The sequence below is a fragment of the Serinus canaria genome, chromosome 3 (assembly GCF_022539315.1).
Source record: "Serinus canaria isolate serCan28SL12 chromosome 3, serCan2020, whole genome shotgun sequence".
Taxonomy (NCBI): domain Eukaryota; kingdom Metazoa; phylum Chordata; class Aves; order Passeriformes; family Fringillidae; genus Serinus; species Serinus canaria.
Genome location: NC_066316.1, coordinates 57,828,097 through 57,843,478, shown reverse-complemented (window position 1 = coordinate 57,843,478; position 15,382 = coordinate 57,828,097). Strand labels below are relative to the sequence as shown.

The 15,382-nt window shown below is 45.7% G+C and overlaps 1 protein-coding gene across 1 annotated transcript; it reads left to right on the top strand.

Moving 5' to 3' along the window:
- The first annotated feature begins 3,410 nt into the window (after window positions 1-3,410).
- TCF21 (transcription factor 21) lies at window positions 3,411-6,348 on the top strand. Its single transcript, XM_009095235.4, has 2 exons — window positions 3,411-4,638; window positions 6,216-6,348. Exons 1-2 carry the CDS (start codon window positions 4,189-4,191, stop codon window positions 6,303-6,305), a joined length of 540 nt encoding a protein of 179 aa, XP_009093483.3. The 5' UTR covers window positions 3,411-4,188; the 3' UTR covers window positions 6,306-6,348.
- The last annotated feature ends 9,034 nt before the right edge of the window (window positions 6,349-15,382 follow it).

Here is a 15,382-nt window from a genome sequence, read left to right as displayed (position 1 = left end):
TTATTTCACTTAAGGTATGTCAAATTATGCTTCTAAAGTACTTTTACGATTTCACTTGGTTTCTGGGTGAGACCAGGAGAAATCTCAGTGTAACCATGTTTTCTTTTTAAAGCGGCAACTTGAAAACACTAATGCAGTTGTACTTTTTTTACTGATTATTCTCAAACCTGACTGAACACAATTCATGATCAGCTGGGTGCCTGTGGGTGTCTTCCTTGGTTATTCTCCAAAGAATACATCTGTATTGTACTTGGGCAAATAATTTCAAAACCAGCAACTGATTATGTTTTCCTCAGCTCTGGGTGAGCTGAGTTTGTTCTTGGGCAACTGCTTAATACATAGGAAAAATATGGTGCCTAGATAAATGACACAGAAAGTCAGAAAATAAACCAAGCTGTGACATGCAAAAATCATTAAATACTTGCAGAAAGCTTGCCCTCAAGTCCCAAAGGTGTTCTTAAATTACCATGTAACTCCTGCACAAGAAAGGGAAGACTAGAGGCATAAAATGTGGGACTTCCTTTCTAGAGAGAAATTTGTAACCTGCCATAGACCAGCATATGCCTATGTGAGGTGTGCCCCTCATCTGACACCCATCAGACCAGGCACCCCGAATCTCTGTCCCCAGCACCCCCAGCATGTCCTAAACGCCCTGTGTTAGAGGGTCTATTACTTAGGAGTAAGAGAGATGCATGGTCCTGCATAACCAGAGCACTGCAGAGGAGGAAGTAATCTACAGGATAAATCCACAGATATGCACTGCTGTTCCTCATGCCAACATTTCAACTTCCTTCTAAAAACATGAATGAAGACACAAATGCACTGGAAAGGCCAAAAGGACTTTAGCTCCATCTGTCTTTCCCAGCCAGTTATTAACCCAGTGGTCAGTCTGTAGTACCAGTCATCTAACTGGAGAAGAAAGGGGTTTCACCATTATCTGGGTGGCTGCAGCCTCCCCAGTTTTACCCTTCCCATAGGGCTGGGTTGGTTTCCACCCTGCCAGTCCCTACTCCAAATCAGGTGCTATTCAGAAAGTCAGGAGGATGGGCTAAAGGTGAGGGAAAAGGATTGAAATGGAGTCAGATTAGGGTTACAAGCCCTGGGTTTGCCAGGTGAGACACAAGAAGCAGGAAGGCTGGAAAAGCACAGGTTCAAGTCATGTAACAAACAAATAAGGAAGCAGATTAGAAGATACACTGCTTTTTTAAGTCTGCCCATGCTGAGAGAGTGTAAACAGTGTTAAGAGTGTATAATAGTTTGTATGCATAAAGAATTCAAAGTATATTACTACATATGTATAGCATACACATACATGTATAATATGTATGTGAGTATGTATCACAGACATGCAGTAATCTCCACAAAATGAATACAAAAAATGTGCCCTGTGTTTCTTCAAATGTGTGTGGCCTTTATTAGGTCAATTTTAATGACCCTGAGTATTTAAAAATGTAAAGAAGTAAAAACTACAAATGTGTGGAAATTCTAAAGGCCCATAGCACACATGTATGCATATGTAGCAGCATACTAAAGGCATTTTTTAACAGCCAGATCATTCCTTCTGCTTTTTACAACAAAAGTTTAGAAAGTGCTAAAATAGAAATGGAAAGGCTATAAGTATATACTGTTTTAGTTGTTTTGTCTTCTGGGAATTTCTGATGCTGAAATTTTAACGGATTTTTTTTCCTGTCTGGTCACTCATGCTTAGAGACATAAGCAACTTCAACTTGGTTTTCTGTCATCTTTGCTCCAGTAAGAGTCTTAGCTCAATTGTGACATCAATCACTTGGACTATAAATCTCTGCAATGGATATGGCCATTTAAATCTCCACCTGCACAAACAACAATCAGGCCTAGAAAATAAGGAGACTCATAAATCTCCACACTGGTGATTATTGATATTGTGGATTTGCAACAGCAATGTTATTAAAAAAAAAAAAAAAAAAAAGGCAATCCATTAATTAAGACTGATATGCTGACAATCTATTTGGTTTACTTTATATACAGAGAAAACACAAACAAGGTGCAGTTAACACAACATGAATGTAGAAATTACTGAATTCCCAAGAGCCCAGGGCTTGGAGATATGATATCTTAATGTACTTATCCTAATTTGAGGGGGAAGGTGTTATCTTCCAGACAAATGATAAAAAGGTGTTTTTCTTCTGGCTTACATGAGCCAAGGAAGAAAGATGGATCAAGAGATAGGCAAGACTTCCTTGCTGGCTATCAAAAATGACACTCTGCCTCCTACTGAAAATGTAATCTGCAGACAGTACACAGCACTCAGCAGATATACCAGCTTAGCCCTCCACCGTTTTTGTTGGGTTTTTTAGTGCATTCAGAAAACCCTATGTGATACTTACACAGATCAGCAAGAAACTTTTCCTGTGGCTCCAGTGACTTTGGATTAACTATGAAGCCACTGGTGACATCTGAGGCTACACATTTTTTTCTGGAGCAATGTGAATCCTCAGATAAGTGAATAAGTGGAATTGCTCCTGCAATAAGAGCAGACCCTCTGTGCAGTTCTTTAGCCCCTTGTGTTCAAAGCCCAGACTGCAGGGCAACCTGTGAGGTTTCAGGAAGAGTGTGAGCAGGGAAGGAGCTATGGGAGCAATTTCTTGATTCACTGGCCTCTTTGGGCTCCAAATGTGGATTTAGGAGACTATTTTACATGGAGGGGAAGAAGTGATAGCACAAAGTTAACTGCTTTCAAAAGCCTGCTCTGCTGAGGCTGAATACACAATGCATAAGTTTGTAACAGCAGCATAAGTTTGTCTGTTCATTCAAACTACACAGCAACCCACTCACTCACACTTGTGGTAAAATCACTGAGAATGTTTGGCTTAGGGGTTGCAGAGCCCAGCCTAATGCCCTCAGTCGCACAGGAGGGGCCTTATCCCTTATCCCTTATCTTGCTTCTTCATTCAGGCAAAACCCCCAACTTTTGAGAATGTATGAATCAGCAGACAAAACAGTCCACGGGCATGGAGGAATGAACCGCTGACATCTGCTCTGCACGCCAAGTAAAGGTTTCTTTTCTGTGGCAACTCTACAATCCAATACCCCCCCGCCCCCTAACCCCGTTTCCTTCATTTCATGCACAACCTTGCCACCCTCTCTGCAGCCACAAAGACCCTCCCGAGCAGAAAAACACTCTCCCTCAGCTCAGTGTGGCTCACAGAGTGCTGGGATCTTGTCCACTTGGCACACCTGTGGACCAGGAAAGCCTCCGCAACATCCACAGCTGGGAGGACTCAAAGACCGACAGGGACCGGGACTTGTCGGACGTCACCCCGGAAGGCTGGAAGAAGCCAGATCCTCCTGCCTCCAGCCCCTGGGCTGTGACGGCAAGGTCCACGCTGCTGGCCAGGCAGCAGAGCACTCCCTTCCTGGAATATGCAACTAGCTGGACAGGATGCGTTCGCAAATATAATCATCCACAAATCTCCCCCAGATTAGGTTACAGGACAGCATTTCGACGGCACGCATTACAAAGCTCCCTGGAAGGCTTGGCTGGTGGATCTGCTGCTCTCTCTCCTCATGACCCATTTTGGCTTTCATCAAGAATCATGACACCAGCTGCCTGGGTCATCTAGGAGGCAGAGAGGGGGAGAGCAACCCTGGGCTGTAAAGGGAAGTGGGGAAGGAAAAGAGAAGGAGGAGAAGGAGAAGGAGGAGGAGGAAGGGGGAGGATAGGAAGACAGAGCACGGGGAGAGAGAGTAAGTTGTTTTAGTCCAGTTGTGAAGATTTGAATCCCAGTTCTGAGCTCTCGGCAAAGGCTTGCTGGGATACTTCATTCCCTGTCCTGTGCAAAGGTCTGTGATTGGGGATGTGGTGTGCTCAGTGGGCAGGGCCCCTCCCCTGGGCTGGATCCGCCTCTCTTATCCCCCAGATAAATTACTAGTGTCCTCACTAAATTCCTCGGCTTTCTCTCTCCCTCTCTCTCTCCCTCTCTCACACAAACTCACTCCCTCCCTCAAACACAGGCAAAGCAGAGTTGGGGGGCGGGAGGGCGGGGATCCTCTCTGGACTGGTATTGTGCCTTAGTCCTGGGCGGGGAGGGAAGGGGAGGAAAATACTGGCACCCCTTCTCTCCTACGCCGCCTTGAAATAGATTTGAGGAGCTGCCCTTCTTCCCCCCCTCCCCCCTTTCCTGCTGGTCGTTTGGCATCTTCCAGACCATGTCCACTGGGTCCCTCAGTGATGTGGAAGATCTGCAGGAGGTGGAGATGCTGGAGTGCGATGGCCTGAAAATGGATACTAACAAAGAGTTTGGGGCGTCCACCGAGAGCAACGAGGAGGGATCCAATGGCGAGAATGGCTCCCCTCAGAAGGGGAGAGGGGCCTCGGGCAAGAGGAAAAAAGCTCCCCCCAAGAAGAGCCCTTTAAATGGAGTGAGCCAGGAGGGAAAGCAGGTACAAAGAAATGCTGCCAACGCCAGGGAGAGGGCAAGGATGAGGGTCCTTAGCAAAGCCTTCTCCAGGCTTAAGACCACCCTACCCTGGGTGCCCCCAGACACCAAACTTTCCAAACTGGACACCTTGAGGTTGGCCTCCAGCTACATTGCTCACCTGAGGCAGATCCTGGCCAATGACAAGTATGAGAACGGCTACATCCACCCAGTCAACTTGGTAAGTCAGAGTCCGCCGAGGACAGGCACTCTGTGCGTGTGCATGGGGAGAGGTGGGCGAGGAGCTGGCATGGGGCATGTGCAGGGACAAAACTTTGCTGCGCTTCTCACAGAGAGCCTGGTGCCACTGGGGTGGAAAGTGGTACTGTGCAAGGGGACAGGCACCCAGCTGCCCTGCTGCCCTGTGTCCTGAGCACCAAGCCTCCTAGGCCCCCTCTGCTGCTCCTAGCAATCCCTTCCAGGAGACAGGCAGTCACTCTGACCACAAATAAGCAGGGGCAGGCTTTACACTTTGCTGCCCCAGAAATGATTGAGAAACCACAGAGGCTTTCTACCTGCAAGTGGGCAGGTACAGGAATTCGGGTAGAAAAGGGTGTGCTTGAGGAAGGACACAGGATTTATTCTTATCCTGTGTCTCTACCCCAGTGTTTCCTGACACAATACTGTCCCCAAGCCCTAGCTTTTTAAAGACAGGACTCTTGGGGTTCTGTGCTCAACAGCTCAGGTTTGCTGAGTCCAGGAAATTTCTCTTATACCTGTAAAATGGGACAGGAAAAATAAATACCAATGCAGACTCCCCAGAGGAGGTGTCTGCCCCAGGCACACTCCACAATGCCTCTCCCTGGGCTGTGTGGTGTCCCTCCTGCTGCTCCCACCACACAAAGTTTTCCCAAGCAGCCCTGGATCTCCCAACCATACCCGGCCACCAGAAATATCCAGTTTCTAGCTCTAAAAATATATACAAATTATGTAAACCAGGGGTAAGCAAGATCTGCCTGGCCTCTTTTTAGGCATACAGCCTTTACACTGCCCACATGTGCAGACCCTGACTCATAAATGGATCACAGAGGGGAGCTGGGGACGCTTCACTGAGGTCAGGGTCTTCCTTTTGAGCTCTGGACTCTGGGGGAAAATAGGTTACCCGCTGTGTCAGCTGCTGAGGGCCTGGGAGATAATTTTTGATTAAAAACAAAATTTTCAGCGCAACAACATAGCAAAAAATAAAATAAAACAAAACCAGCACCCAATATAGATATAAACTCCCTCCTCCTCCGCAGCCCCACAGAGGCACACCAAAACATGCTCCCCGAGCCGCGGGAGGCCGGGGAGAGCGGCCGGGGGCTGCCAGGGCCCCAAGCAGCTCCTGCGCCCGGGGTAGCGTGGTGAGGCGTGAGGAGGCTCCCACAGGCCGGAGCTCCCACGCCGGTCTCGACCAAACGCGAGGGGTGCCCGCGGCGATTATGCCGCGGTTATGCGAATGTGCCGGAGCCAGGCGGCTCCTTTCTCCCTCCCTTCTGCCGCGTATCAGACAGGCTTTGCCGCCCCGAGGACGCCCGGTGGGGACCGCCGGGGCTATGAGGCACAGCGGCATCAGCCGCAGGGGAAAGTCAAAAGGGTCCTTGCCGAAGCCAGCGGCAACTGCCCCGGCCTGAGCCCCGCTGAGCGCTGCCCGAAGTGGATTAAGGTGGGGAATGCCGGGCTCGGTCCACCCGGACGCTCCCGTGGCGATATGAGCGTTGCAATGTGCATTTCTCCATGTGTAACCCCCTTCCCACTCGTGTCTTTTCCTGGCTACAGACTTGGCCTTTTATGGTAGCCGGCAAACCCGAGAGTGACCTGAAAGAAGTGGTGAACACAAACCGCTTGTGCGGCCCGACGGCATCCTGAGCCCTGCGGCCGGGCCAGCAGCGTCCGTCCCGGCGCGGCCGTGGAGCGGGCGGCGGGGCGGGCAGGGACCCGCCGCGGCCCCGCCGCTGTCCCGGGCCCCGGGCAGAGCCACGGGGAGAGCCGCTCTTCCGGCGCAGAGGAGACCAAATATGACCTAGCAAAGACTCCATCCACCCCGAGAGATCCTGACTCTATTTAACTTTATTAAATGCGTGTACAGTCGAGTGTCCTGCAACCACAGCCTTGCTGGTTCAAGAGCTACTAGAGAAAAGACAGAGATCAAACAAAACCTGCCCCGCGTGTATCTTTTGTCTGAGACCTGTGAAATATGTAGATGCCTAGAAAAACTGACTTTGACAGTCATCTCTATGAAGTAATTCACCCTAAAGATATATAGATATATTTTCTTCAAGCAGATTCTGCTCTATTTCTGTGAATAAACCTTCCTTTCTACTGAACACGGAGCGGTGTTAAGTGTTCGTTCGAGATTCTCGGGCTCGGCGGGGCAAGGACTGAGCCTCCTCCGGCTCCGCCGCTCCACGAAGCGGCCGCGCTGCGGGGATCCCTCCTCTCCGCCCGGGCCACAGGAGGTCTGCTTCCCCGGAGCTAAAGACCTGCAGCACTCCCCTGGGGGAGGGGGAGACTGGGACCTCCGCTCGCCGCGGGAGCCCGGCCCGGCTCCGCAGCCCGGCGCCCGGGCGCTGCGGGAGCCGCCCCTGCCGCTCAGCTCCGCGGGGACAGGAACAGTGAGCTATTGATAAAGTACAGTCGGTCCTCAGCGCCGGGAATTTTTAACTTAAACATCTCCTCTCTATCGATCAGCGCACCCGTGGGAGATGAGGCTGAGATAAACAGGAGTGCGGGGCGCTCCCCCTGCCTCGGCAGCGGCCGCCGGCAGCTGATGCGCCAGATCCCACCGCGCTGTTTAATGTTTCAGGGTTATGACCGCACTGTTTACAAGATGTCTTCGGTTATTTATACTGTTATTATTAGCACAGGGGCTTTAAATTTCCGCCTCACTTGCTCTTTCAATACCAACTCGGTTCCGTTTGATACCTGGGTACTTTCTTGCCAAAAGCAAGAGAGGGGCGGCAGGGGATGCAGGGCCGTCCCCCGGACCAAGCCCTCCGTCCCCGCTAGTTGCGGGGGCCGGCGGCTGCCCGGGGAGCAGCGCGGGGGCCACAGACCCTCCCGGGGGTTCCCTCCCCTGAGTATACCCGGCAGGCCGGTGTTGAGCTGCCTCGGGCATCCGTGCAGCCTGGATTGTGTTAATTCTCATCCCCCACTTTTCCCCGAGATAACTGGACGAGGTGGCGCGTCCTCCAGGCGACCCAAATTCACCAGTCGGGTTCATGCGTGGGCTAGGTTAGCTTTAATTAAAGCAACTCGCTGTGAACCGAGAGCTGTGCAAACATCTCAGCCCTCATTATGAAAAGGGCCAGGACATGCTGTATCGTCCTAATGGTTGTGAAGGGGAGAGCTGTTTAATTTCACTTTTGTGCAGCTTTATCCCCTTGCCACACAATTAAGAGCAGACCTCTCTTAGTGCTGGGCCTAACCGTGCACAACCTCACTGTTGTGGACAGGACTGCGCCAGGTGAGATGTGCACTTACACACAGGGCCTTGACTGAATTTGTGGCCACACACAGACCCTGAAAAGCCGCAGCTTCTGCTCAAGAGACGAGCGGCGCTGGTAACCATGGCTGAACAGGCTGATTTGCTGATTTCTTTGCCACAGGAACTGGGAAATTCAGTGGGAATTGCTGGTCTATTAAAGGGAGACAGAATAGAGCCCCTGGCCTCACGCTGAGTGCAGGTGACTGATACAGAAAATGCACATCTTAACCTCTAAATTTGCTTACTGAATTGACACTAAGCATTGGATTTAACCACTCAAAATCTCAAATTCATGCTCACTAATGCTTGGTCAATACTCATAGCAAGATGCTGATTTCCTTCTAAAAAGCAGAAATTGATATGCATCTGAGATATGCATAAAATTGAGTTAAATTTTGAATATTCTAACACATGCTTCTTTACCACCTTGTTTTGCAATTCTTGCTAACTGCACTCAGCACCTTCCCAGTTAATTAACCATGTGCAGTGTTCATTCGCCACTTGAAATACAACACTGAAGAAAGGAAGGGAGGAATATAATGGTACCCCGTGAAAAGTGAGGAACACAGCTGCAACCATGTGCCAAAAGATGCAGGAACAGTAAGTGTTGAAGATGCTTACTGTGTACACACCAGCAGCAGACACCACTGCTTCTCGTACTGCTGTTCGCTTTATCTAGCAGTCTACACTGCAAGTGTCTTGGGGACTAAAATATTCCTCAAGCATCCTGCACCTTCCTCAGCCCTTGCCTCTGAGCAACAAGGAAACAAAAAGCAACAAGAAATGAACAAAAGCAACCAGGAGTACACAGAAAGGTAAATAATGACTTTACTCTGACTGAAAAATAATTAGTGGCTTTATCTCTATCTCTTTATCTTTATTTTGAAGACAATGAACATATTTTCCAGAGGCATTTATGTGGCTGGGAACTCCTGGTCCGCCGACCTCTTGTTTTAAGGGCACAGACACGACAGTAATGGCACAGTGCTGGCAGCTGGCTTCAACAGCCCAAGTTTCTTAGATGAATTAAGAGTTCTACTATGCACTTCAAGAGAACAATGAATGAAATTATTCTACCCTGCTGCTGAGTGCAATTTTACCGCAAAATATTTGCAAACAGAAAATGTATGTTTAGTCTGACTGAAGCAATTTATACTTTTGAAAGGAACTCGCAAATGTGCTAAGGAAAAGAGGGAACAGGTTTACATATTGATGTAAATGACTTTAAAGAAAATATTTTGTTTGCTTTCTTGCTTTTCTGTACAAAGTGATGCATTTTATTATTTACCAAAATATAATTATACCCCTTTTTCATGTGGAAAAAAAGTTGAGTTGGTTTATCTTTTTGTATCTACAGGGATGTAGATGCAGCTGTGTGAGTGTCTGTATACATTCTCTCCTAGTAATGTTTGAACTCATTGCCTGATTTCAGTGAGATTTGACAGAGGTCTCAAAGATAACTAAGTTACTATAATTTTTAATATTTCTCCGTGTGTGTTAAAACAGGCAGCTGAGTAAAGAAAAAGTCTATAAATTTTGCAAATGAAGGAAGGGTTTCAACATGAGCTCAGCCTTTATTAGATACAAGAGCACATAGAGCAGAGTGTCAGCTATAGATGAAGCTCCAAATGCAACTTCAGTCACAGGATTCAAGTTCATTGAAAACTTGCTTATGGACCTACATGTTTTAAGATAAGAACTCTATAAAAGCCATTAAGTTCCATTTGATTTTAATACTAGTATTTGTTTGTTTGTTTGTTTCTTTGTAAAGAAACCAGTTTCAACCCAGCTACTTCATGACCATTTTTCAATTCAGCCAGAGACCAGCAAATCCTTTATTTGCAGTGTTGACTCAGTGCTCAGGCTCCTGGGTTCGGTACTGACATTGTGCTCCTTTGAGGAAGCTTTCACAGTCTGTAAAGTCTTACAGAAAATACCTTTTAGGCTTATCTTATTCTCTCACTAGGATGGAAATCTGCCAGCCTGAAGCATCAGCATAGCAAGAAACCCACTTTGCAGACACCTGCAAAATGCCGTGCTGCTCTGGGCGCTGACTGGGGCAGCAAGGCCACAGTGCTGGTCATGCCCTCAAACGTCAAGGTGCATAAGGAGAACATGTGCATGATAGCCTGTTCTTTAAAGGGACTCCAAGGTCAACATTCCCAGCTCACCTCAGAAAATAAAAGGCACAGAAAATCTGTGTGGTTTCTTCTATGGGGAAGCTGGTTGGACTCCTGGATATAATGATAAGATCACAAGCACAGCTATGCTTGACGTATTTGTAACCCCTCAGTTACATCTGCCTGAAAAATACTTGCCTCCTTTTAACAAATCACATATATTTTTCAAAAGGCAATTTTTGCCAAAACCCTCTTGTAATTTACTCTCATTATAATTTGCAGTTAAAAAAAAATTAAATATGCAAAATACCTTAGCTAATTGCAGGTTATAAACTTTCTAAGTGAGAACAAAACCTACACATATCTGGTGTACAAGTGGAGGGTATAATATGATAAAATTCACGGGTGTTTTAATTTTTGTCTGGATATCTGAATGCAGATTAGCACACACAGTCTCCCAAAAGAGACAGGACTACAAAAGAAATTTCAATTACATTGACACAAATTTTTATTCCAATGAAATTGAAATTTGTAGCAGCAAACAACAAAGCATTCTATAATTGCCATGTATACACACACCTGGAAAATCCTCCATACAGAATTTCTTCCAACAGTTAGAATCAAATTGTTTGTGTTCATTGCTGGCCCATGTAGCGCTGCCTATTCCCATATTAAGGCTGTGCTACCAAATGCAGGCCCATAGGGTAAATACCATCCTGTGCTCACAATTCAGCCACAGATTTCTTCATGCTCTTCAGCCCAGCATAGTTTATGGGTGGGAAGTGGCACAACCAGTAATAATGGCACTTTTCTGTTGCTAGTGCTGCAAGGCTACTGATGTGTTATGTCTTGGGGAATTTCTGCAATTCTGAGATGCCAGAGGTCTGACCTAAAAGTTATGCTCCAAGAAGGAAAATCCATGTGTTACCTTTGGAAGGACTGTTGCCAGCAAATGGTGAAATCAGCAAAGTTCTGCAAGTAACTGGTTTTACTTTAGACACTGGTGTCTCCGAGTGTCTAAAACCAACTTTGAGTAGGTCCAGGCAGGAAAGTCATCCCATTTCCCAAATGCAGCACGGACATACTCTAGGGTCACAACTGTCCAGGGATGACGCATTTTCTTGCCTTAGGGTTTTGCCCTTAAACTGAAACTTGTAAACAGATGAAACGCGTTTTTAAGCCAACACGCATGCGTGCACTCAGTTACACCATCCTCAAAGCCTCCTTGCAAGGAGAAAAAAAAGATCATAACAAAAGCAAGAAAATAAAAACCACTGCAAATCCTTCCTTCACTTTAAATTTTAAGAGGTCCTTCTCTTTGAGCAAAGAAAAAAAACCCCAATCCTTATTTAGACCTCAGGCTGTTGTGTAAACTATTAGACCATATCCAACTGTAAATATGGATTATCTACAGTCTTGCATTTTCTCTTGGTTGTTTACAAATTAAGAAATAAGGAACAGAAACGCTAGGGAAAGAAAGCAAGGGTATAGCAACACAGCCAGGAGACACGAAGAAAGGGAGAAAAAGGCATAGAATAATTCCTCTTCCTCTGATCACTACAGCTCAGTCCTTGCAGCAGGATGGGTTCAGGAAGGGAGGAACTATCAGCAGCTCCATCACAGACGGGTGGAGCCAGACCACCGGGGAGATGGAAAGCAGGAGGCTGAGAGCTGCAGCTGCCTTTTCCTGGGAGGAACATCTGTGAAAGCCTGCACAGCAGCAGCAGGGGAGGAGGAGTGGGCACAGGCAGAGAGCGTTCCCAGGGATGTGCTCGCACAGATAACTGTCCCTGGATGGTTTCCCAGGCTGCTTCAGCAGCACCTCCCTCCCCTGTCAGGGAAGAGGCAAAGACCATCGAGTGGGACGAGCAATCGAAGTGTCAGCACGGCCTCTTGCTGCAGCATCCTGTTTCCTGTGATACTTTTTGATGGCCAAGGTAACCAGAATGGGAACAGTTCTGCCTTGCTGATAATATATTGTTTTTTTCTTACATAGGGACTTAATGCTCTTGGCATCTCAGAGTCCATACACAAAGTACAAAGAAGACAGGAGTCATCTTGCAGCATTTGGCTGTCCCCTCATGACCAGATGTTTTTCTACAGGAGGCTGCTGCTATCGTTATACAGATGGGAAGAAAAAGAGATGACAAATAACTGGCTGAAGGCTCACACCGAATTTTGGAATAGGCTTGCACCAGCTTCTCTGGTGCACAAACCTATGGGCTGTTCTCCTAGGCACACTGAAATCAGCAGGGGTTTGCTCTTTGAACTCAGTACGAAGATAGGAATCAGTAAGGTGTGGGGAGTGATCCTCTCAGGCTGGATATCTATATCTATATCACTTACTAGAATAGATAAACCAGGCTATGGACCATGCTCTGCTTCCAACAGTCAGTATGGCTGGGGACACATCCACACAGGCCTGAGTTTTATTCTACAGTCCCCGACATATGCTACCCTAATACTATGCTTGGATACTTTCTGGGAAAAAGTCAGACAGGCCAAAGGCATAGCAAGGACCTTGCTAAAACCCAAGCACAAAGAAAGATAAGCCTCAGCCTTGTTTTATTTATCAGTGTCACTGCAACCTTAGAAACTACAGTAATTGAGATACTTGATGCCTTTGTCTCACCTCAGTCTCATGCTTTTGTTTTCTAGATCAAACTGCTTTCTTCTTTCATGGACCAAAAATTCTTTGTGGGGACCCTCTTTGTTATTTGTATCTCATAACTAATATATATGAAGACTAAAGGTCACTAGGAGCAAGAGGCCAAGTTCAAGAACAAACATAACATGAAATTTAAACAATATTATACCCTAAGTTACAACATTGAAAACCTCTGTTCATTTGTTACCCAACTCTGCAGTACCTTTTCTACCTGAGTTGTGAGTTGCCTGACATCAACATTTGAATATATGCCCTCATAGTATCTCTTTCTCACCATTGCCAATTAGCATCAAGTTAACCTCATTCCAAGATCTGGAATTGAAATATTCCTCTACTTAAATCCATGGAAAGAATTCAGACAGCAGTAGGTGCTGTCTGCACATGCTTAACATTGCTCAGCTGGACAGGGGAAGCAAAGGCCAGCACCCTCAGTTTGGCTACAGACAGACACAGCACTATAGGGAAGCTGCTGAGGAGCCAATGCTACTATCTTCCCACAAATTTTTCTTCCTCATTTCCTTCACACTCAGTCTTCTGATTCTACTTTCACCACACTTCTCTTTTACTGCCAACAGAAGCCAGCATGCATAATCTGTAAATACCATTCAGTCATAGAGGCCAAAACTACAGATATATATTAAATTATTGCAAAGTAGATATATATTAAATTATTGCAAAGTTTACTAAAGAGAAGTCTCATTCTAATAGTTTGACTTTTATGTTGAGGTACTTCACTGCCATTTTCTTAATATGCTTATTTTATATTTAAAAGTATACCTAGCAATATGCAATTATGCAACTTACAGATATACACACTAGGCAATATATATATATACACTATATAAAACGTGACAAATATTTACATACTATATAGTAACTATATTTATCTCTTCTATAAACAAACATATAAAATAATACATATTGTAAAATTAAACAATGTTTGAATATTGTGGAGCTGGTATAAGTGCCACTTACAGCAGGCAGGTAACAGTTCAACAGAGCTGGCATAAGTTATCATACTGTACATCATCAGAGAAGTCACAGCTGAGTTTACTGTTTCACCTGATAAACTAAGCCCTGGAGCAAAGGATTCCCTCCCTGACTGACTTCTTGCTCATTCCCTGATGGCTGCCAGGGAGATGTCTCATAATTAACCTGCAGTGTCATGTTGGCAGCTGATGACCATTTCACACAAAGTCATTTCCATGGAACATCCACGACGCTGGTTGCTCCTGGTTACTTCCTCTTCAAACGTGAATACTTTAATGCGGTCTTCCACTCAGACATCACAGTATTCACAACACAGCTGCACAAAACTCCCTAGCCAGCCTTCATTGTGGGCTGCCTCAGGGGAGCATCCAGCTTTCTTCTCTTCCCCCCTATATTTTCCCATAGTCTACCTTGCACAGGATCTTATCTGATTGAAAGTTAATCCTGTAAAAATAGAAAAATTCAGTTAAAAAAGCATTTGCTTCAGTCTGAAGAGTGATTTCCTTTTACAGAAACCTGAAGCTACAGCTGAATAACAACATAATGAAATTGCATCTTCATTCAATCTCACTGCTGTAATTACTGAATAAAAAACACGTGCAGTGTCCTGAAGTTCAGTAATCTTGTTTTTACTGCACTCTTACTGATAGTCCCAAGCAGCCCACGATGCCATGCTGCAGAATGTCCAAGCACAGGGAACACCCTCCCCACATCTCCTTCACCTCTTTATTTCCCAAACAAGAGATGGCAAAATAAAGGCATAGGGGAATGAAATCATGTAGTAAGAAAGTGACAGTATCAGAAATAGCCTCTGTGCCTTCTCTGTCTGATGTCATACAGCATCTGGTAAGTTAGAGCCTCATGAAGATACAGATCCTTGGCATCTCAGTCATAGTAGTGGAGGAAGCCAGGCAGCCAAGTTAGAATTGCATGGAGGAATGGAGACCAGGAAAAGGAGAAGGCAAGGAGAGGACAACCAGTTTTGTAATTATATAGGTATAGAATAAAATTGCAGCACAACTGATAAACTTACAAGTCAAATTAGGTAGGTGCCAAATCACCTTATTTACATTCCACGTTTATGTGATCATAGATACTTGCTTATATTTGCACATTTTCCAAATATACATCTAAAGATGCAATCTTCAAAACATGTCCTAGTCTAAACAGGAAAAGCTCAGGCTGACAAAGCAGTCAAAACTATGAAATGATAAGGGTTCATCTCTTCATCAGCAAAAATAATTTTCCCAACATCCAGGAACGACTGCACTATTCTGAGGAATATGTGCTAGAAAAAGTTATACCCTGAAGAGAGCAAGCATGTGGAGACAGATGGTGGTAGTGTGTGCTTGCAGACATTTTGTTTTGAATTTCTGAAGACCTTTAGGGCTATGCTAAAAAAAAAATAAGCCTAATCAAAATTCAAGCAAAATCAGAGTTTATAAAGATTTTCTTCGTAACTTGCCGATGTGATCAGCTATTCAGAAAAAAATAAATCAGCATCTGTTGTGATACAGCCATCCAGAGCCTGAAAGAACTGTCAGAGTGAAGACATCACAGCACTTTACCCCACTTTGGCTGTGTAATTGTAATGACTCAGATCCTGAAGCCCATAAAGAACAAAACCACAAAACCAGCCTTAAGGCACTCTGTAAAAATGGTGGAGATACCGTGCAGAGTT